Consider the following 21546-nt stretch of genomic DNA (forward strand, 5'->3'; position numbering starts at 1 on the left):
CCCTACAACACACTCTCCTTTCAGGGAGCTCTAGAGAGCGACGGGATCACCCCTGAGCCTCCTCTTCTGGAGACCAGACAACCCCAATCCCTCAGCCGCTCCCAAGACGTGTTTTCTCGGCCCTGGACGGCCGATACCGGTGTGAGCGGGCAGCGTGCCCACGCGTGGCCGCCGCCGTGCCCGGGCCTCGCCGGCCCCAGGCCGCCCCCGTCCCTCAGCGCGGCACCGCAGCGCGGGCCGGCAGGGGGCGCTGCCCGCCCGCCCCGCCGGAAGCGGCGCGCGCGTGGCGGCGCGCGGGGTGCGCGGCGCGGCCATGCCGGGCAGGAAGTCTTCCAAGGAGAAGAAGCGGCGCCGCTCGCGTTCCTGCTGTCCAGAGGGAGCCCCGGGGCCGGACGGCGGCGACAGGAAGCGGCGGAGCACAGAGTCCGCCCACGGTGCCCTGGAGGTAGCGCGGGCGGGGTCGCGGATGCCGTGTCGCCTCCCCGGGCGCGCCCGGGTCCCTGGCGGCTGCGGGAGGGGCCGGGTCCTGTCGCGCCGTCGGTTGCGGCTGCGGAGGGCGGCGGGCGGCGGCGGCGGCAGGGGCAGCTCAGGCACCGGCACCGGCGGGGCAGGCCGAGCCATGGCGCGCCCCGCGGGCATCCCGCAGCGCCGGCCTGTGTCTCGCAGGTGGCAGAGATGCGCCGAACAGGCTCGGGTGGCCCTAGGCGCTGGTTCCGTGCCGCAGTACTCGTGGCATTGTGAGTCTTCTCACGGGTGTGTTGGCGTGCAAAAATGGTTGTGACGCCTAAGTGAATTCTGAGGCAGACAATTTTTAATTTGTTGTTTTTATTCTAGAGGTCCTCCACTGGTGTATGGAGGATGAATTTTCTAATACGAAGCCCATTTTAACTCTGTGAAGACTCTGCCACACGGGGAATTTTGTGCCAATATCTGTTTTAGCAGGGTAGCTGTGAATTATGAACTTTATTATCTGATTGCCCAGCGAATCAGATGGATTTCTTTTGCGTTAAAGCATGTTTTCATGTGTAAGCACCAGCTAAGTATTTGCAGATAATATTTCCCAATTAATATTTATAAATACTTTTCACTTCTTGAAGCTTTAAAAATTTTCCTAGCTCAAGAATGTTTTCAGTAATAAAAATACGTAACTTCTGTAATACCTGGCAATATGAAACACTGGAACTTGAGATGTCCACGTTAAGATGTACCTTGCATTTATGAAGGGAAAATTACTGCAAGCACAGGCGAAGCTGTAAGTTTCTGTCTTCTCTAATTCACTGGAAAATGTGCCTTCCTTGATTTTAGGAAACAAAGTGCAATGTACTCTCTGGAGAAAAAGTGGAAGAAGCTGAACAACCCAGTGATATAGAAGAAGGAGGATTAGATCTCACTGTGTCACTCAAACCTGTCAGTTTCTACATTGGGGACAAAAAGGAAATGCTTCAACAGTGTTTCTGTGTCATAGGGGAGAAGAAACTACAGAAGATGCTGCCTGATACTTTAAAGGTATGGAAATACACTTAGCATTTGTATAAATACCATGATCCTGAATGCTTGCATAACAAAGAATACTTACCTCTCAAGCCTAGCGCATGCACATTTTAAAAGCTGCCTGTATATTTCTCAACTAAAAGAGTTTCTATGAAGTCAAGTACCTTTCTTAAGTAGTCTCCCAGTCATGGGTCTGGAAGTACAGCTTCTTAAAGATTTGCTGTAGTTCCAGGTTACTCCTTTTAGTACTACTCAGCCATTTCTGAACTTCAGGTTAGGCTTTAGACTCTCCCTCTGTACTGGTTAGTTAAATGCAAAAGGATTTTCATGATTGTGAGGCATAAATTCGGTAGTGTTGTTCACTAATTAATTTTCTGATTTGTAAATAAAATACTGAGTTCTGTTTGTGGCAACTGATTTTCTTTGTATGGTATTAAAGCAGTGTCTGAGATAAGAAAATAAAGCCCATTCTTCATAAACAGCTTCTAAGCTGTAACTCCTGTGGGCTAAAGCTGGAGTCTTACTGGCTTAGAACATATGCTTTTTGAGTCTTGTGAGCAATAGGACTTAGTAAAAATAAATTAGACTAGCAGCACATACAGAAGAAGGAGCTGCAAGTGAAGTGTCATTTCTGTAACGTTTGTTAGTAGGTGTAAATTTTTTGTCTTAAATTTTTATCTTAATGAGGTGTACTGTTAGTGTAAGTGAGATAGGACTTCTTCATTTTAAACACAGGCTTGTCCATTTCTCATCTCTTGCAGAAGAAGAAGAGGAAAGGAAAGACATTACTTGAATTTGTAGGGAAATTGCCTGCTAGTGTAGAACCAAATTTACAGTAGGACTGTGAGTGTTACAGCCTGTGTAGCACCTCCTAATTTTGGTACTTGTGTGTGGTATCATAGCTCATTTGAAGATGTCAAATTACCAAATGTCATCAAGAGGTATGAGATATGAAAGTAACTGGTATACCAATAAAATCTGTGGCAAGGTATGGTATATACCAAGCATGAGAAATAGATTGCAGTTTACATACTTTATTTTCTGTGAAGTGGTACATAACTGTTGGTGTGTTGTCAGTAGCATTACTTTCTCCAGATTGTGGACTTGGATTCAACAGTTGTCTCTGGTCTTTGCAAGCTTAATTACAAAACCCAGCTTCCCCCAAGTGATGGAAAATAAGGAATAACCAGGTCTGCAGTTGTTTGTTGTTCCATCCTTCACACATACAGTTTGGTGTTTCTGGTGCTTGATGTTGCAGCTGCAGTAAAAACTCCAAGCCACAGTTCAAGTAACTGATAGTGTGTATTGCTTAATTTTTCAGACAAAACCCACACATAAGCTATTTTTTGTTGTTATCATAACTGAAACACCTGGTTTTCTACAGCATCTCTATCAGTGCAGATCAGAATATGGGAGACGTTTTAAAATCCAAGTAAACTCTTCATTACAGCTGGACTACTCCTTACATTTTTAATTACTCACTTCTCAGAAATCTTTAGTAGCTTGTGGTCTGTCTTATCTGTCTTCTTAGAGCTGTTCCATGGATGAAATCAAAAGACTTTGCATGGAGCAGTTGGAGCTGTTATCTGAAAAAAAACTGTTGAAGATACTTGAAGGTATGAATGAAATTTTTAAGACTCCGCTGTACACCAGAGAACAGTCTACCTCGACTGGATTTGTACTCTTTCTAGCTCCTTAAATATATATGTATATATACAGACACACAGTAGTAAGTATATATTAATGTGTACAGAATCCCTCAGTTCCACCAAGGCACGCAGTTTATGTACTTTGTTTTTATGTACTTTGATTAAGGATATGACATTCCAGCTTTTTATGGCTTTATTGAACTTGCACTTGATATTTCAGGGACGTAGAACTTACTTGTAAACCTACTGCTGTTTTGTCAGTGAAGGGAAACTCTTTGAGTCTGAGTGCTCCAGAGTATCTTGCTGTTAATTCTGTCCTTTATTTTTAGCACCCATAGTATTGTATTAAGAATAGCTAATCAGATTTTTTGTGATCCAGTATAAAAGTATGTGTAGCTAACAAAGGTTTCATAAATAAGGGGCTTGGTTTTGACTTATGTCTAATTTTAGAACTTCTGCTTTAACTGGGAAAAAACCTCTTCTGCTGATTGCAATAGAGTTAATAATTAAGAGTAAACCTAATTATGTAGTATTAATTATATCACTTTCCTAAATTTTCATGTTTGAAACTGTGTATATCTAGGCAAGATTGGAGCTGATTCTGATACTGACGAGGAGGCAGATGGAGGAGACAAGACTGGAGGTGATTCAGTCAGTCAGTGAGTAAAAGACAAAACACTTAAACTTAATTTAAGGAGACTGAACAATTCGGAGTTTTTTCATGAGAAATGATCAAATATGTCATTGAAAGACACAATTGCTATATCCTTAATTAATTACTCTAATGAAATTACAATGAACTGTGACTACTAGCAAGTGCTAAACTTAGAGATATGACTTTGTCACTTTGAGACATTAGTGTGTCTTGAGCATATAACTGGGTTCATAGTGGCATACCACCCATCCAGCTGAGTTGTGGTAATTAAACATTCATACTTGTGTCCTGCAACAGAAGTGTTGTAATTTAGGTTAACTGTCTATGTGTGAGCTAAAGCAGTAAACCCCTCCCACTTAGGACAATGCATTGTTAAGTGTACTTTCAGTTCAGCTGAGATTTATCCTTTCTCTTCAGCTTTCATTCTGGTCCTTCATTCCTGCCCCAGTTGAAGCAGCACTGACACTTATCTGTCCAATGAACACTGTATAAGGGGTGCTACAGAATTTAGAGTTTCAAGAGCAGCTGCTTCTGGTTTCTTGCTCTTGTCTTGGCATCTGTCAGTTTTGTATAAGACAACGCTTCTTAACCCTTTCTTTAAATGCTTCTTCATTTTTTAGAGACCATTTCTTTGTCAGGAGTTCACCTGTTTGATAGTTTCTATGGAAGCAGTAAAGGGAAAAAGAAAGTTACTAGTTATCATGCACAATGCATCAAATCTAGTGAGGCTAACTTGTTTCTAGAAGACTAGTAAGCTTTTATGTTTTCAATACTGACCTGATTACAGCTGATCCACAGATTCAGGACACACTTAATAAACCTCTGAGACAGTACAAGACTGCACCAGAAATGTGCATATTAAAGTAACCTCTATCTACAGGTTTGGTTAGTTTATCTAAACCTCCTAAATAAAAACAAATGCCTGAGAAAGGTAGTAACACTAATTCAACTTTCACATTCTGGTCAGTATTTTTCTTTAGCAGAGATCTGATTTATGATCCTGTCTTTGATTCAAAACAAGCTATGTAGTTATTGCATAAAATAATTTTCTTTGATGACTTCTCATCATACAAATATACTAGAAAATGGAGTGAATACAAAATTATGTTTCATTCTTTTTCTTGTGATATAGTTTTAATATTCTTTGACACTATTTCTTCTAAGGTTCCATTTGTAGCCATTGTTGATGTATCCCTCTGCATTATCTGTGAATGGGGTCAGCATTAGTCAGCTTTAAAACCTAGTTTTCTTATTTTGGACATGGCCTTCTGCTGGCTGTTTAGAAGAGCAAATAGAGAATTTTAAGAACTGCAAATATACTAAATATCAGGTCTCTTTATATAGAGTAGTCTCTGTTAAATCATTGATAATTTGCCAGTGAACTTCTAAATAGAATGAGAAGACAGCCTTGCTGCATAAATAAGCCATAAAAATACCTTGATTCCTGGAGAAATGATATGTTGTGGTTTTTTGTTTTGGGCTTTCGTTTAAGAGCTTACTCACAAGCTATTTACTGTTGCAAAATACTTGAAATGTTCTTTATATCCAAGATGTATGGCAGGAATAGTGCTGCTGGATTTTAGTAAGGTTGTTCTGTGTCTGCAAGATGTTTCAAAGCTACTCTTGAGACATGTATTGATGATCCATTGATACAGTAGCTGGGGTAAATTCTTATATGGAAATTATTTGAGCTGGCAAAAACCTAAAAAGAGGAGATTAATGAATAAAACTACAAAGTAGGAAAAATCAGGATTTACCAGTTTTTAGCTAGTGGATATCTGAAGACACATAACCTATTTTCCTACGTCGGTTGGGAAGGTTTCAGTAACTGACAGTAAATCAAGAAGAAATTGTGTTTAAAAAGGGTAAAAAAAACTTAGAGATGTGGGTCATTGTAGAGCAAATTGTTTCCTTTGACAAATAGTGATTGAGGTGCCCCTTGTTCTTACATCTGTATCCTGATTGTTTAGGGTTTCACACTCCTCCATACTGAGCAGGCAAGATAGGATGTTTTACAATTTGGGGATTTTCTTCTGCTTTTCAAAAATAGCATTCTGCATAGGTGGGTGTTATCTGAGAACTTCAGCTCCACAGTTCAGCTGTGTGCTAGCATTAACAAAAAGAAAACAAAACAAAAGCTGTTTGGATGATAGAAAAATAAAGGCATAGGAGAAAATGAGGAGAATTAAGGTTTTAGGTTAATCTTGAAGTCCAGTGCTCAGTAAGTAGACCAATATGATACTTGTACAACTGTAAACAGTCACAAGCCCTTTTTACTAAGTAGGTCTAATATTAGGGCCTTAGGTCAGCTTCTGTATAACTTGGGTGTAAATAATTATTAATGCAAGTTTTGAAAACTGCAGAAAACTGTGTTTCAGCAACAAGTCAGCCACCAGAGAGACTCAAGGTGCAACTGTGAAAAAATAGTGAAAATTGCTAAGACAAGCAAGCATTGTTTGTAATCATTAATTATAATTCTAATCTGGATTTTAAGTATGCAAATTTGTTTGCCCTGGGAATGGAAAAGACTTTTCATAACAAAAAAGGCAGTTTCTGTGTTTATATTATCACTGTTAGTTCTTCCTAGGTTGTCTTCATTACTTGTAGCTTTTATGTAAATGACTTCCTTTTCCTGCATTCTATCATAGGTTTTTTGTTTTAAATCTGACATGTATTAGTTGTTTTATGGAAATGTAAATGTGGAAAGGGAAAAAGTGAGTAGCAAATTGTACTCTAATCAAAAGTGTTTTAACTGATTGGAAACATCTCTTTGTTTCTTTCATTGTTATCCTTTGAAAAAAAAAATTCAACAAACATACCTTTAGCAATCTGCATATATCAGCAGAAATCCAGAAAGCTTGAAACAATACATCTAAAGAAATTTCAGATGAAATAAGGAAGTGATTCTCAGTTTCTAAAGACCTGTTTCCTGTCTGTACCAACTAAAAGCAGCAGGGATTTAGGTATGTTTCTCCAGGTACAGGAAGGTTGCAAAATTTAGATCTTTATGTGAAGCTTTTAGATGGTATCGTATCTAATGGTAAATTGAATCCTTTTTTAGTTTTTGAACATACCCTCATTCTTTTAAGAGAAATGGAAATCCTGAGGCTTTTCCTAAATTTCAGCTATGTAAAAGCTTCACATGCTTACATTAGCATGTAAAATATTTTCTCTTTTATTTTGTCGCCAGCTTGTTCTGTGTTAAGCACTAGAAATCCTGCAGTAACCACACATAAGAACTGTAGAAGGAGGGCCTATATTTGCCAATAACTGGAAAGTGCTGTTGCAGTAGTTGTATTTTTTTACTTGTGAGCTCTGTATGGTTTTTTGACTATACAGTTCTCAGATTTTTGTTGCTGATTGTGTTACTCTCTGCAATGGGATACTGTTAAACCAAGAGCAGTACTGTACACAAAGCTTCCAAATAAACATCAGATATTTAATTGTCAGGAGCCAAATAATGTCTTGCAAAACCAAGCGGGCATTCTTCATTTCATTCAAGAGGTGTTGGCATGTTTTTGAGTTATTCCATTACTTTTACTTTTTTGAAATATCCTCCATATCCTCCAGCAGAACCAGAGAAAGTAAGTTATATGCTGTAGTAGTAAAACATTATTAAAAGAACGAGCATTCTAATATCATTATAATGATCAATGTTCACGTGGGACTGAGTAACTGATGTTTTGCCTTCAAGATCATTATGGATTTATTTGTTTCACTGACTGAAAATTTGCAGTTTAATGTTTACTCTTTTAACAATTATAGGCTTTTTACTACTTTGCAGTCAAAACTGCAGTTTTTGCTTGTTTTCTTTTGAAAAGTTTAGCAGTTTAAAGTTTTGTCTTGTTATAGTGTACTGTGCTCCTGGCGACTGGGCTGTTCACAAGCATGCAATTGCCATCTGATATTTACCCCTTTAGGACAATTTGATTATTTTCAGCATTTGGAATCACTGTAGCAGCAGGCTACATGAGTCACTGAACAGATACCATTAGCATTTGGCTAATTTGCTTCACTACCTTCTATTCTTGTGGTGTCTTCAAACTTCACCTGTGATAGGACTTGGTGGACTGATGGACTTTTCATAGCTCATTAAACTATTTGATTAACACCTGTCTTTTGAGATACCTTTCTTGAGAAGCACTACTTTGTGAGGTCTTTTTTCCCTTTTGTTTTTTTAACTTGCTTCTTATTGCTTGCTGGTTATTTTTGTTCTCATTTGTCATTGAAAGCTATCCTTGGAACAAAAATTTGCAAGAATCTGTCAAGGACTTGGGATTTGTGGAAATGTTTTTTAGGTCTGGAGCTAAGTGCAAAGGCAAGTTTTAATTCAGGAGGGTACATCATGTCAAAAATAACACAGATCCTGGTCTCAAGTCTCACTGGAGATTTAGGTGAATGATGCATTTCCTTCTGGTCTCCAACCCCAGTTACCACTGAAACCTGGTATACCTGCCACCAATATTGGAGAGCTAGTCTTAATCCTTATCCATCTGCTCCTCTGCCAGTATTCCTTTTCCTAACCTTTACTACATTTTTACCCCATTTTGCATAATTACTGGAATTGGGTACCACATCACCTTCAAGCCCAAAGGTCTTTGATAGCTGTAAAAATTCCTGTAGCATATTGTGTACAGAAACCATTTGTGTGAGCCCTGTTAGGCATTACGCTAGTGTGGTGCATGCCAACATGAAATGCATGCTCTACTTAAAATAAGGTAAATTTAAATTTACAGCATTTGTTGTCAACAAATTGTAACTGTAGTTAGCTTCTTTCTGCTGAAAAGATCATACTGTGAAAACGTTATTCTGTTTAAAAAAATAAATTAGAAATGCTGATTTTATTGCTTGGAAGTTTGCCTTTGAAGTTAACTGTCATCTTGAGGGAGAGATATAAAGGCTGACAAAAGGGAGAAACGTTTCCAAATTGCTATTGTCACTTACCTGCATAGCATGAAAGACAAGAGTATTAAAGGTGTATAAGGTCCCTTAATTTTAGAATAATGTCTTCTGCTCCTGTTGTTTGAAGACATGGTATTGTGGTACCTTTTCTTAAAGCTAATTACAGATACTTAGTAGGGAAAAATGTTTTTCACTAGCAAACAAATAAAACAAGGCTAGCACGTTAAAAGCCAAACTGAGCAATGAACTTGAAATACATCTGTTGGGCCAGTAGATGGTGCAAAATGCCTGCCTGTGAAACAAAGTCATGTTCATCAGCAATACAGTCCAATCCAATCAATTCTGAGAGAGTAAAACATGTAAAAGTACTTCTGTGTCTTAAAAATTCTTTTGCTGGCAGTAGGTAGTCTCTAAAGGAATGTGGGTTTGCTGTAATTATTGTTAAAGTCAAGACATCAGGAGGAAACTTGTAAAGTTGTTGTAAAATCACACAAGTGTGATTTTTTTTAAAGTTGGTAATTTCTTTTTGCACAGCTGTTAAAATGGTTATGGATAATTTCACAGTCAGTATTTGAATTCTGGAGGTTACTGAGTTTTCTCTTAAAGAGATTATTACAATTCTCATCAGACATCTAGGTGATACCAGAGTTAGGACATCTGTTGTCTGGATGCTACTGGTGGAAGGTCAGGCTTTTTCAAGTGACACTTTGCTGTCCAGTGCAGACATGACTCCTGAGTTCAGAAATGTGAAATACATGTGTGAAGGAGGATGGGACAAGGACAGGGACAGCCTAAAATGATTCTCCTCTTAGTGATGATCAGGGTTTATCACAACCTAATTTTGGTCAAGAGTTAAGTAACTAAATATAAATAAATATAATATAAATTGTTAGGAGTTGTTTAAAAAAGCTGAAAAAACCAAAAAAAACCCCAACAAAAAAAAACAGGTGGTTCAGTCCACATCTACCAATCAGCACCTGGTCTGAAATCCACTTCTCTCTCTGGCTGCTGGTACAGAAGCCCACAGGGTTTGTATCCTTGCTGCAGTTGCTGCTCAGACCTCCTTCTGCACTGGGGCCTCTGATGGCCTCTCTGATTGTCCCCAGTAGCTGACGCTGTTCATCTGTGGAGTATCAAGTGCTCTGTTATGGTCCCTCAGTTTGCCAAAGGTACTTTCAGAACCTTCTCTATCTTTGGACTTTGGCCTCTGATTTTACAGTCTATTTGATACCTTAGTCCCATTCCTCATATCCTTCTCGTTGTCTAAACAAGCTTGAGGTTTGCTGGTGAAAATCACAAGCATCTACTTATGCATGTATCAGCTGCATGACACAGAAAATCCTGGAGAAAGTGTATATTTTTCATTCTGCCTGATTTCTGGCAGCATAGTCCTGTAGGCGCTTCTGATCTCTGGTCCCCCTTGCAGTTGCTGGCACACATTGGTGGGCTTAGATTGTTCTCATCTCATTTGGAAAGGGAGTTAGTGTAGCCATGTGGTTCATTTAATAAGCAGAACAGACTGGTGTCCTCGTCTAGGGCTTTGCTAGGCAAGTGTATTGGACTGTTTATTCTCCTTAATGAGTTATTGCATGTTATTTTACATATTTATGTTCCAATTGGTAGAAAAAAGTTGGAGCAAAAGAAGAGTCTGTTGATGTGGCCTTTGCCATTTCAGAAAAGGAAATAACTGCCTCTCAGACCACAATGGCCAGAAATATTATGGTGCTTCTTGTCCTGATAAAACCTTTGGACACATGGAAAAATCCAACTTGTAGAGCATGAGGAAAATAGATATGTGTTAACTTTCAGAAAAACCCTAAAGGCCATGACTGAAAAACAAGTTGTCAGTCATTATATTTACATCTGTGATACCATAATACTGCTCTCTTTTTATAGTCTTGTTAAGCTCCCATGGGCAGGAGAGCTGCATTGATTCCATAATTATACAGATTAAACCAATGCCACACCAACACTGAGTTTAGGAACTTGGCAATTCTGTTGTCAAAATGCTTACCGGATGTGGCAGCTGAAGTCTTCCTGTGATTCTGGATCCTTCCACCTGTGCCCTTCCTGTATATTTTACCTTATTTTTACTGTCTGTGTAGCTAGTATGTGTGAAGTACATGAAGGACATTAAAATTTCACTGAAGTGTCTCTTCCTTACCTTTGTGTAAAGAATTGAAACCCTATACATCAAGGATAGAAATTATTTAAATAGGAGAACTAGAGAAATGCAGGTACTGAATAGACTGTAATAGCTGAGTTGTGAACAGTTCAGTTTTGAAAAGTATCGCTTTGTGAAACAAGATTCTGGTTTAGGAGCAGTTTATGATGGGCTGATGATAATTTCATGAAAATATCTTTTTGTTTTCAAAATAAGACAGTAAATAGTATTTGAGTGTAGCAGAAACTATTGTTTTCCCAAACCATTTAATTATGTGACAATTTATTTAGAGTTTTACAGAAAAGCTCCTAATATGAGGAGCACTCAGCTGTGGTTTCTCAGTTATAACCAATGAGGGCTGTTACTCTAAAGGCAAGGATGCAGTGGAAATAATTGCTTTATCCTCGTGTATCACAAGACAAACAAAGAAGTTCGTTTTTGAGTGCTCATATTAGCTTTCTATGTATTCCTTCTGCCCTTGTTCCTACTGTAGCTGGTTTATTGGCCTACCACCTCATAATTCTTTAGTTTCTAAGAAATGTTCTGTTAAATTTTAAATTGTGATTAAAATGTGTTCTTAATTGTTTCCAGACAGGACAACAGTATAGACTCAACTTCTTCTCTGAGAGAAGACAGCAAGCTCGAAGGTCAGGAATCAAGACAAGGTGTGTAGTAGAGAAAGCTGAAATTTTGTGCTCTTTATGTTGGCCAGTGACTAATTCCAGATAGCTGACAGCTCTCTTGTGAACAGAGAATGAACATTCATTGAGAAGGTACGCAAGACAAAATATTCTTTCTCTTCTTAAATGCAGAAATGCAGCTTGAGAGGCATTCAAGTAATACAGTGATTGGCAGGATAGAAAATGCAAAGGCAAGTAAGTTATTGGTGCACATTTGTACTTTCTACACAAGAAAACAGTATTTTTAGCTTGCAGTAGTAATTTTTTTTGTTCCAGTCATTAAATTAGCACATTTACCAGTTGCCAGTGTTTGTGCATGAAGCGCTAGAACTATACCTGTTTTTGTCTCAGTCTGTTTATTTTCATTTTGACTGGCTCTAAGCAGAAAGATCAGAAATAGCTTTTCGGAAGAATGTTGCAAATTCTTCTAAGCTATATTTCTGTTCTGCAAAGATCTAACTTCATTTGCTACTTGCAACTGCTATTTTGTAATTCAGAATGTTTTCTAAAAGATGTCACTTGGAATGACTTTGTGAAACACTTTTTTTTTTTCTGAATTAGTTAATGAGAAGAGTTAAATGGGAAAAGAAAGAGTTAAAAATAATAAGAGCATCAAAACTCTTAGTGAGTTGCTATGACTGAATAATCCTTTAAATGCTGCTTGTTGTACTATATGGAGGAACCTTAGAACTGGCAGATTTCCTGCAGATTTCCTCCACTTCTGTGTTACCAAAGGGAATTGATGGTTATTGCAAGTGATATCATTGTTATTTTTTTACTTAATCAACCAGAGTATCATGATGACTTTAGGCTGTAACAGTGGCTCCACTCAAGATGTTAGCTTTAAAGAACTTTTGAGAATATTGTGTAGATTAGAAGTATAACTCCAGTCATTCTCCTTCACTGCAGCCTGAGATGCAGTTAGAAAAAGAAGAGAGAATAAGCCAAAGTGAATAAAATAAAACTTCAAAATGGAATTAAGTGTGCTAAAGGGAATTTTGCAAATGTAGATGAAGGAAAAAGTAGAAGTAACCAAAAGAAAAAAGATAATGAAAAATGCCAGCCATGATCCTTATTACTGTAAAAACACAGGTGCAAAACAGGGAAATAAAGCCTGTTAGTTCATTAAACATCTGTAGCCCAAAAAGTTTGTATGAACACTGAATTGCACAGTTTTGGAGGTTCTAGTTTCTAAATAGAGCCCAAGGTTGTTCTTCACACCTTCTCATCCTTATTAAGTCTGGGACAGATATGAATGACTTAGTGTTTTGTTCCTTCTTTATGTGACCTATCGATTCCAAAAGGAATCCTATGGTGAGCTGACTCCAGCCAGCAGTAGTCACATGCCAGCCCCTCAATTACTTGTCCCCCAGTGGGATAAAGGCCACAGTCAGCAAAACAAAATGAGAACAAGTTATGAGTCAACGTAAAGACTCTTCATTAAGTGAAGCAAGAGCTGTACATTGAAACAAAGCAAAATTAGAGACTTAGTCACAGTCTCCCATTGGCAGCCAGATTTTTAGTCATTCCTGGAAAGCAGAGACGCAGCATGCATGACAGTTACTTGGGAAGGCAGATGCCAGTGTTGTATGGTGGAGCATATCCCTTAGGTCAGTTTGGCTCAGCTGTCCTGGCTCTACGTCCCTTCCAGCCTCCCAGTTTACTCTCTGTGGGGTCAGACTGAGAAACAGAGAAAGCCCTGAGGCTGTGGAAGCGCCCTTCTGCAGTAGCCAAACTGGTGTGTTATCAACACTGTTTCAGAAGCAAATCCAAACGCAGCGTCATGCACTCTACTGTGAAGAAAATTAACTTCATCCCATCCAGACTCAATTTTGTTTAACTTTGGTCATTGACTCAGGTCACTGACTCAGATCAGTTTAACTTTGCATTGAATTAGGATGAGCGGGCTCAGATGTTAGGTTTCGGGCTTTGAACTGTGATCCAATGATGCAGCTGATTTTTTGATCCATGGAAATCCTGCTTGGTTGACCAGCATGTTGGGTAAATACTGACTGATATTATGAAGCAAGACAGAAAAATTATCGTTTCTTAATTCTGTTGTTTCACTTTCTGATCTTTCACATACATTGTGGCTTGCAAGGTAAAGTTAAATAGATATTGTACAAAGATGGCTAAATGGTATAGGAAATAGGGGAAACTGCATATGAAACTGAAATATTAGTCTTGAAGTTACTGTCACAGTAGGAACAACCAAGGCTACTTAGGATCAAAGAAGACCCTTGTATGTTCATCTCATGAGTAGTTTTATGCACACTGCTGTAAGAATGTTTTTTTTGTAGCTTTGTTTATTTTTTAGGTTTTCAGATTTTATTACTTCAAATTGTGATTTGTCTTTAAAAAAAAAAAAAAAGGTGAAAAGTTACCTATAAACTTCTTTTATATGCCTTAACACATTTTCGTGAGCTGAATTTGCTTTCCTGTTAGCTTTGTTTGGAATTTTTGAGGTGCCACATTCCTTATGAGTATACCTTATACCGTATTGTGAGTGCATTCTCAGGGTGAGTGTGTAGAATTCTTAAATCTGAACTTAAATGCTGTGACAATCATTGCCTGGTACAGAGTAATTTTTTTCAATGCTAAATCAAGAAAACCCTAATGTTTTAAAATACTACTATTGTTTATAAAACCATTTTGAGATGTTTTGATCCTCCTTTCCTCCCTTCATTTTTTTTTTTAAGTGGAGAAATTGCATTTATACCTTTCGACGTAGTCAGTATTGATTTTTTTTTCACACCCTCAGGAATGGAGGAATGTTGTAAACCCCAAGAAAAATAGATCTTCCTATGATTTTTGGGCACTTTTCATGTATTAATACCAAGTGCATACAGGTACCATAAAGCATATTAAAATGTTAAAAAAAAAAGAGTAGCATTTTTCTGAAGCCTTGTTTTTCATGTGTGAGTGGTAAAATTGCTATTACCAAAAGTAATAAAAAGTAGTATAATTATAAAGTCTGTATTATCAGTAACTTTACCATCATCTGAATACACATTATTCATTTTAAGCAGGAGCCAATCCTGCTCTAAGTTTCCCCATTTACAACAGCTGTTGAATGAATATGAACTTCTGAGGCCAGTGTGTCAAAAGCAAATCTTGCTGTATCCTAGTTGAGAGAACAGTTAGCCAGGGTCTGTTAGAGCTTTGCTTTTATTTTATTGAGCTGCCTCTTCTAATTACATTTTTAAAAATAAACTCCAACTTTCAGTGACAATTAAAAACCAAAGTCAAAAATTCCTCCATGTTTTTACACCTGAGCTAAATGCATCTGGAAGACTAGTGATAAATTCTGAGTATTTGTACTGTAAGTAGAGTTTCTATGAATTTTTAGTGTTGTGTCTTACTATAGTCCCACTCCTCTTAAAATACATAACATAGTTGAGTGTAATTTTTGAAATTGCATTCTGAAAATTAGGTTTACTTAAGAGATAAACAAAAATCAATTTTGCACTGCAAAAGCTTTCTTTAATATAAAATTTTATTACAATTTAATTAGGAAAATAGGTCATGTAACTTCATAGGAGGGAATATATTTTTCTGGTACTGATGCTTTGCTATACTGCATGTTCTTTTAGGTTGGCATAAAAATGCGTTAACACTTGTATAAATTAGCTTTAAAAGGAGGAAAGAAAGAAGAGGAATTGGTTATCTTACAGATTTTTTTTCACTCTCTTAATTTGCAGAGTTACACTTTAAGCAGAAGTGATTTTGTAAGTTGAGGTAAAAACAGTTCTGTTAGGCAACTCTGTGATAGTTATGTTTGTGTTACAGGCAAAGGAGAAGATAGTGATGTCCTTAGCATAAATGCAGATGCATATGACAGTGACATAGAAGGCCCTTGCAATGAAGAGGATGGCCCAGATGTACAAGAGAGCACTGTCAGAACTGGAGCTGGTCAGATAGAAGACCTTCAGAAGGACATTGAGAAGAGTGTGAATGAGATACTGGGGTTGGCAGAGTCCAGCCCAAAGGAGCCCAAAGCAGGAACTTTAGCTGTTCCTTCATCAGAAGATGTTCAGCCATCAGCACAACAGCTGGAGCTTCTGGAACTTGAGATGAGGGCCAGAGCTATTAAGGCTCTGATGAAAGCTGGTGATGTAAAAAAACATCCCTGAGACTGTTCAGATTTCATTTTCACTATTTGTTTCGAAGAAGGTGAGGTCTGTTCTTTTCAGTGCTACAGTATGTTTGGGTTGGGTATGACATTCCTCATTCAGACTGTGTTGTATATCCTGACCTGTGTTTCTATGATTTTGTTGCCTTTAGTGTGCTGCTTCCAGAACATGCACAAACAGATGTTGATGCTTCCCTGAGATAAGGTGTCCTTGTGCTGGGTCACGTTCTCGAAGGGGTGTGCCAGGAACCATGGTGCCTTCCAGAAGGGCTGTTGGAGAAACTTAAAATCATAAAATGGTTGGCTTGGAAGGGATTGAGACTGCTTAATTCTTCTTGGGGCCCATCTCATCATAATGTAGTATTTTAATTAAAATGTGATGGTTTGTTTAAAAGCATACTCAATTTTTTGAAATTTGAACTCCTAAAGGAAAGGACTTTTACCTTCAAAATAAACAGTTGAACATGTTATTTTCAGAGTTGCGAAAGTGCCTGAAAGAGACAGAGCAGAGTTTATTACACTTCTACTTAGTTTTGTCACTTTTCTCCACTTATCTTTTTTATTACAACTGAAGAAAGCAGAGTTTCTTCCTAACTGTAAAGCTTTACTTTTGGCATAATATTTAGCATAATTTGACAAAATATTTAGCAGAATCCTACGGTTCAGAAGATCTTGAGCTTTTAACATTCAACTGATGTACTCATTTCATGTCCCCTGGAAATAGGAAAATCCACCTAATTTCAGTATGTTTTTATAGAAAAGGTATTTAATTTATTTATGAGGTTTTTAAATATTAATTATATTTTTATCCACTTCAAGGTATTCCTTTGAAAATAAATTGAATTTTAGAATTAATTTTCATACTACAATATCTTACAACAATTTAAATTATTTTAATTTTTTTAGAATTAGTACTGGTATTGTATCTGGCAGCTTATCAAAGCATATTAAAATATTTGTGTGTTTTTTTACTCATGCAGACATCAATTTTTTTCTTTAAGGGCATGAAGTTTACAATTGTAGTCTTCGTCAAGTAAAATAATGTATTGCATATTTTTTTCATGAATTTTCCTTATTTGTTACTTAGAAAGCCAGTTACATACTTTGCAACAGTAGCAGAGATAATTTCCCCTACTACTGTGTAATATTACTGCAAACCTTAGTCTATTCAGATACTATGTCTTGAATTCTTTCAAGGTTTATAATGTCCATTTTATTCTTCCATTTTATCCCTTTATTCTTCCTTCCCTTTATTCTCTTCTTTCTTGTTTCCTTTTAAACCCTTTTCTGCAGCAAGTGTCTTGTTTATTTCTTAAGTATGATTGATTTCCTCAAGAATCAACATTACTGTAAGATGGTAGTGCAGTGTAAATTTGATAATAAATTACGACTTTCATTAAATACAGCTGAGAAAATTACAGTGTGCTTCCACTAAGTGATGTCAGTGACCTGGGTAAAGTGTACCAGACTCTAGTGTTATCTACAGCATCAACATTTTTTTTCTATTATTTTGTAGCAAATGGAGGATGTAAGTTAAAATATATAAACACAATTCAAAAAGTAACTTTACTGTCTCACAATCTGTGGATGTGTTCTTTGGTCAATTTAATATAGCTGTTTGGTGAACTTGTGTTTTATTTGAGTCCAGAGAAGCTAAGGAAGTGATTAGAGAAAGTCAGCTGTCAAAACTTAGGTGTGCTGTCTTCTCTTTTACAATGTTGTAGGCTGGTGGAGCTGTGTTTGATTTCAAAGATACATTTTAGTGCTGCTGTACTTGGGTCATTAAGACGCCAAATACCTTGCCTGCTGTGGAAGTAGAAAAGCTTGCTTACAAGGGTATTTCCTGCAACATTTCAGTTGTTTGGCAACACAAAAATACTGCTGGAAGTAATGATAAACTAGAATGTGATTGGCTTCTACTGACTACTTTCTGGAGGTGTATGGTATTTATTATTTTCTTACTGGTTTCCCAAGTCACCCTTAGAAGTTTGTTTTATAGCATTTTGGACTATTAAAAGTTACTGTTTCAATCTCTGTATCAAGAAGTTGCAAGTGCTGGCTTTAGCCGGTAGTGTGACAGAGATGAGAGAGGTTTGCTATGCATATGACGCAGATTTGTAATTACATCCTAATTAAATTCAAAATTAAAAGATGAGAAGTATTCCAAGAAAATTCAATTAAGCTGTTTACAAAAATAAAAAAAGTAATGTGAGATACTTAATGTGATTGGTTACACTAGTGCTAATTAATTTTTAGGATATTGTACTGTTGCTGCTTATGTTAAAAACAGATCAGCTAAATTACATGTGTTCTTGCATTGATATATATCACTGAAGAGATAAAAAAATCCATTTAATTTAAAATATTTATTATATGGCTGTTTTTTCACTTTCAAATATGTATGTGATTTCTCCTTGAAAAATAAATGTATTGTTTCATTTGGAAGAAGCAATTTGTATGTAAAATACATTGAATTATTTAGAAAACGTTAAAATAGTGTTACTGGGTTTTGATCAACGATTTTGTCAGGAAACAAATATTAAACACTAGGTGTTGGTCAGCATGAAAAAGATCTCGATTATATTTTGGACTGCTACAAAAATATTTTCTAATTAATTTTTTCTGTCCTCATAGATATGGCACAGTGCAGTTTTTGAGGAGGAGGAGGAGGGTTGATTGTGTGTGTACTAGATAAATAAAAAGGTACAGATAGCCGAAAGTGCTTATCTCTGTTTGGAGGCTTTGCTGTTATGGTGATTTCATAGAGAATAATAAATAGATTTCAAGATGCCAGTTTTGAGAGGCGAATCACAAATATTTCCACAGAAAATAATTACTTCCCCTTGTAACACTCTTTTCAATATAGTATTTGCTCTCAAAAGTATTTTGCCTAAGAGACTTGATGCCACAACTTTTTTTAAGCTATGTTATAAAATATGTTCCTTGCTGTTTGAAATTACTGTAATTGTTAGTTGTAGTAAATTAAATTTTGATCACTAATAACTATAGGTTGTTTCTAAGTGTATTTGAAAAAATAGGGAGTCAGATAATCTGTGTAGGTGATATAAGGTGCTGCTTTTCTAACTGGATACTGTTAAAATGCCACATGAAAAACAAGCATTTCAGCACTGCGAGTCTTGCCAAAGGATAGTGCACTTTACTGCGGCCTTCTCTGTATTTAAAAGAGCACAGTTTCAAAAACAGCAGCCACCTTGGGGGAGCCTTATAGTGGGACAAAATGTCTTTTCATCAGCCGATCTCTTACAATGTCAGAGCTTTAAAATTTGTATATTGTTGCTTGGTTATCACTATTATTTTTTAAATAGTAGTTTACAAAAGCAGTTACTGTAACTTTTCTTCTGTGGCTAAAGGATTCTCTAAATACGGCAACTGAAGAAAGGCTTTATGTGCATGAGTGCATAGTAAATAATTATATGGCATTTTATGTGCCTGTCTTAAAATTATAAGCACTGATTTAGCCTTATGAGATTACTGATGCTGGTAAACATGCCCTTTTCATAGAAGATAATTGAACATTAATTGTGAGATAAGCCCTTTAGTCAGGAAGGGAGATGCTGTGGTTAATTGATCCAAAAACATAAGAACAGGATAACTTTAAGAGCATAGGCACCAAATTAAAAACTGATTATTAAGTCCTGCAATTTTAGTCCCAGTAGTATAAACCTTCATGTTTATTGCTAAGTAAATCTGTAACATACGTAGAGAAGAAAAAAATATATATATAAATAAAAAAATAAATAAATAAAATATATGTAAAAAATATTGTGGCCAAATATAGGTGTTAAAATACTTGATTTTGTGGGAGAGGAGGTGAAATCTCACGTTTCGTGGGCCTTTTTTAGCATTAATATTGAAATATGTAAACAGAGTACATAAAAGGTGGAGAAAGGAAGAGTTTAATACCAGAAAAGGTGCTTGTAGGAAAGGTTGGTTGGCCACATACTATGTCTCTGCAGTCAGAAAAGGAAAGACCTCAGAAATTAAAATCTAAATATAACATGTTTATTGCATTATACAGCACAATAATAACATGAAAAGAAACCCCAAACAAAAAACAAGCAGAGAATGGGACATGCTCATTTTTTCATTCATTGCATCATCATTTTTTTAAACAGTGTGTGAAGGTAACTTGTCTATGGGATCGCTTATTATTGTGAATCTCAAAATTGAATTTTTGTCTTTTGTATCTAATGGTTCTGCATAGTCATGAATTGTCTAATCTAAAGCCTTGCATTCCATCTTGTGTTTCCAGACTCCAGTCAATATTACTTTACTCAAGAATTCTCAGCTTTACTTCACTGGAATACTGGATGCAGTTCTGCATGACGGTATTGAAGGCATATCTGCTGGGAGTGGAGCAGATGCAGAATCTTACAAGGTTGCCAGGGGAGCACAGGACATGAGACACAACTAGAAAAGTGTGTTTAGTCTAAGCATGTTGACACTAGCCTTAAAGGTAGGCAGAAACAGAGCACTGGGAAAGATGTTTAAGCTGAATATGAATGCTGGTGAGGAGCCCTGCATACATTTTGGTTATATTGCTGATTCCCAGGCTGTTTCCTGTCTCCTCCCTGCTGTTGTGCAGCCGGTGTTTATGTGGATATGTGCAGAACCACACCAGGAAACTCATTCATGCACCTGCTTCTAACCTGGGGCACCATTCTGATTGAATTTTCTGTGTTGGCACAACGGAATGAGTAGTGAAAATCCAACTGCTGAATGGTGCTGGATTATATTACATAAGTGATACCCCACATTCTACCAGTTCTAAGATAGGAGGTGTCAGAATAAAGGTCCATGACTTAATTCCATTATTTTGAAAGTGTGTAGAGCTTCACTCAAAAATATTAGCTGAACTGCTCCAAATATAAACTGTCTAAACTATTAAATTTTTATTAAATCTACATTCTTGGTTATTGGCTGTTGCAGATTTTCTTTATGTATGGTTTTGGGTTTTTCATTGATGTAGTCTGGTTAGAGGGTTTTTATTGAAGTCTGTGTAATTTCACATGTAGTCTGGTGAAGGTTAGTGCCTCATAACTGTATGTGAATTAAACTTTTGGTTCCATCCACACTAGGGGGCTGTGTTGCTTTAGCAATGTCTGTTTTGAAGAGTAATGTACTGAACTGAATGGGAGCGGAATAGTAAAGGGGAATGACTTGCAATTTAGACAAATACAGTGTAGGAGCAAAGATACTTTATTATCTGTGTACTTTGGTAAAAAGTTGAAAAGTTGAAAGATGAAGTTGTCATGAGATGAGTAGAAAGACTGAGACCTGGTTACTTCAGTCACAGTGTGGCTCATCAGACCTGGATGCAATAATCCAGTTTGCTGGAACTGGGGATAGGTTGATCTTCATCAAGATTTAGCAACCTGTAGCATTTTTTTCTTCATAAAGGGGGGTTTTCTATACTGAGCATATCCCAGTTACACTGAATATCCCAGGGCTTCTGCTTTAGTCCCCTGTTTCTTTGACTGTACCAGTTCACATATCACTACAGAATGTAAGATTGCTTTGCTAGGAATATGGCACTCCTTAAACCACCATTTTAGGAAGCCTGTTGCTCTATATCCCAAACAAAATTAGATGCATTGTTTGATATCTTCTCCAGCTTGTTTTCCAGGCCTCATCAGGGCATTGACAGAGTGGATGCAGTATTGGAAAATTAACTGAAGTCACCTCTTGCCACTGTAAAGGCAGCTAATATCTTTTCTATTCTCAATTTCTACTAAACCTTTTAAATACTTAGTGGATCTAAACAATTCTATTAATATATTACCGTTTTAAAAATATGTTTTAAAAGCGTGTCTTTAAAAAACAGGTTTCTTATGGAATATATCTTTGTACTG

The 21546-nt window shown here is 37.1% G+C and overlaps 1 protein-coding gene across 2 annotated transcripts; it reads left to right on the plus strand.

The window, feature by feature from the left end:
- Positions 1–260: 260 nt before the first annotated feature.
- On the plus strand, positions 261–20610 carry CAAP1 (caspase activity and apoptosis inhibitor 1). Of its 2 annotated transcripts, XM_056514041.1 has the most exons (7): positions 261–445; positions 1306–1506; positions 3023–3107; positions 3724–3799; positions 11453–11526; positions 15331–15714; positions 15826–20610. In XM_056514041.1, exons 1-6 carry the CDS (start codon positions 314–316, stop codon positions 15672–15674), a joined length of 912 nt encoding a protein of 303 aa, XP_056370016.1. In that variant the 5' UTR covers positions 261–313; the 3' UTR covers positions 15675–15714; positions 15826–20610. The 2 variants fall into 2 exon arrangements, with proteins under 2 accessions (XP_056370016.1, XP_056370015.1); XM_056514040.1 differs by having other exon boundaries at positions 15331–20610.
- Positions 20611–21546: the final 936 nt, after the last annotated feature.

Source organism: Oenanthe melanoleuca, chromosome Z (assembly GCF_029582105.1).
Source record: "Oenanthe melanoleuca isolate GR-GAL-2019-014 chromosome Z, OMel1.0, whole genome shotgun sequence".
NCBI classification, from domain to species: Eukaryota; Metazoa; Chordata; class Aves; order Passeriformes; family Muscicapidae; genus Oenanthe; species Oenanthe melanoleuca.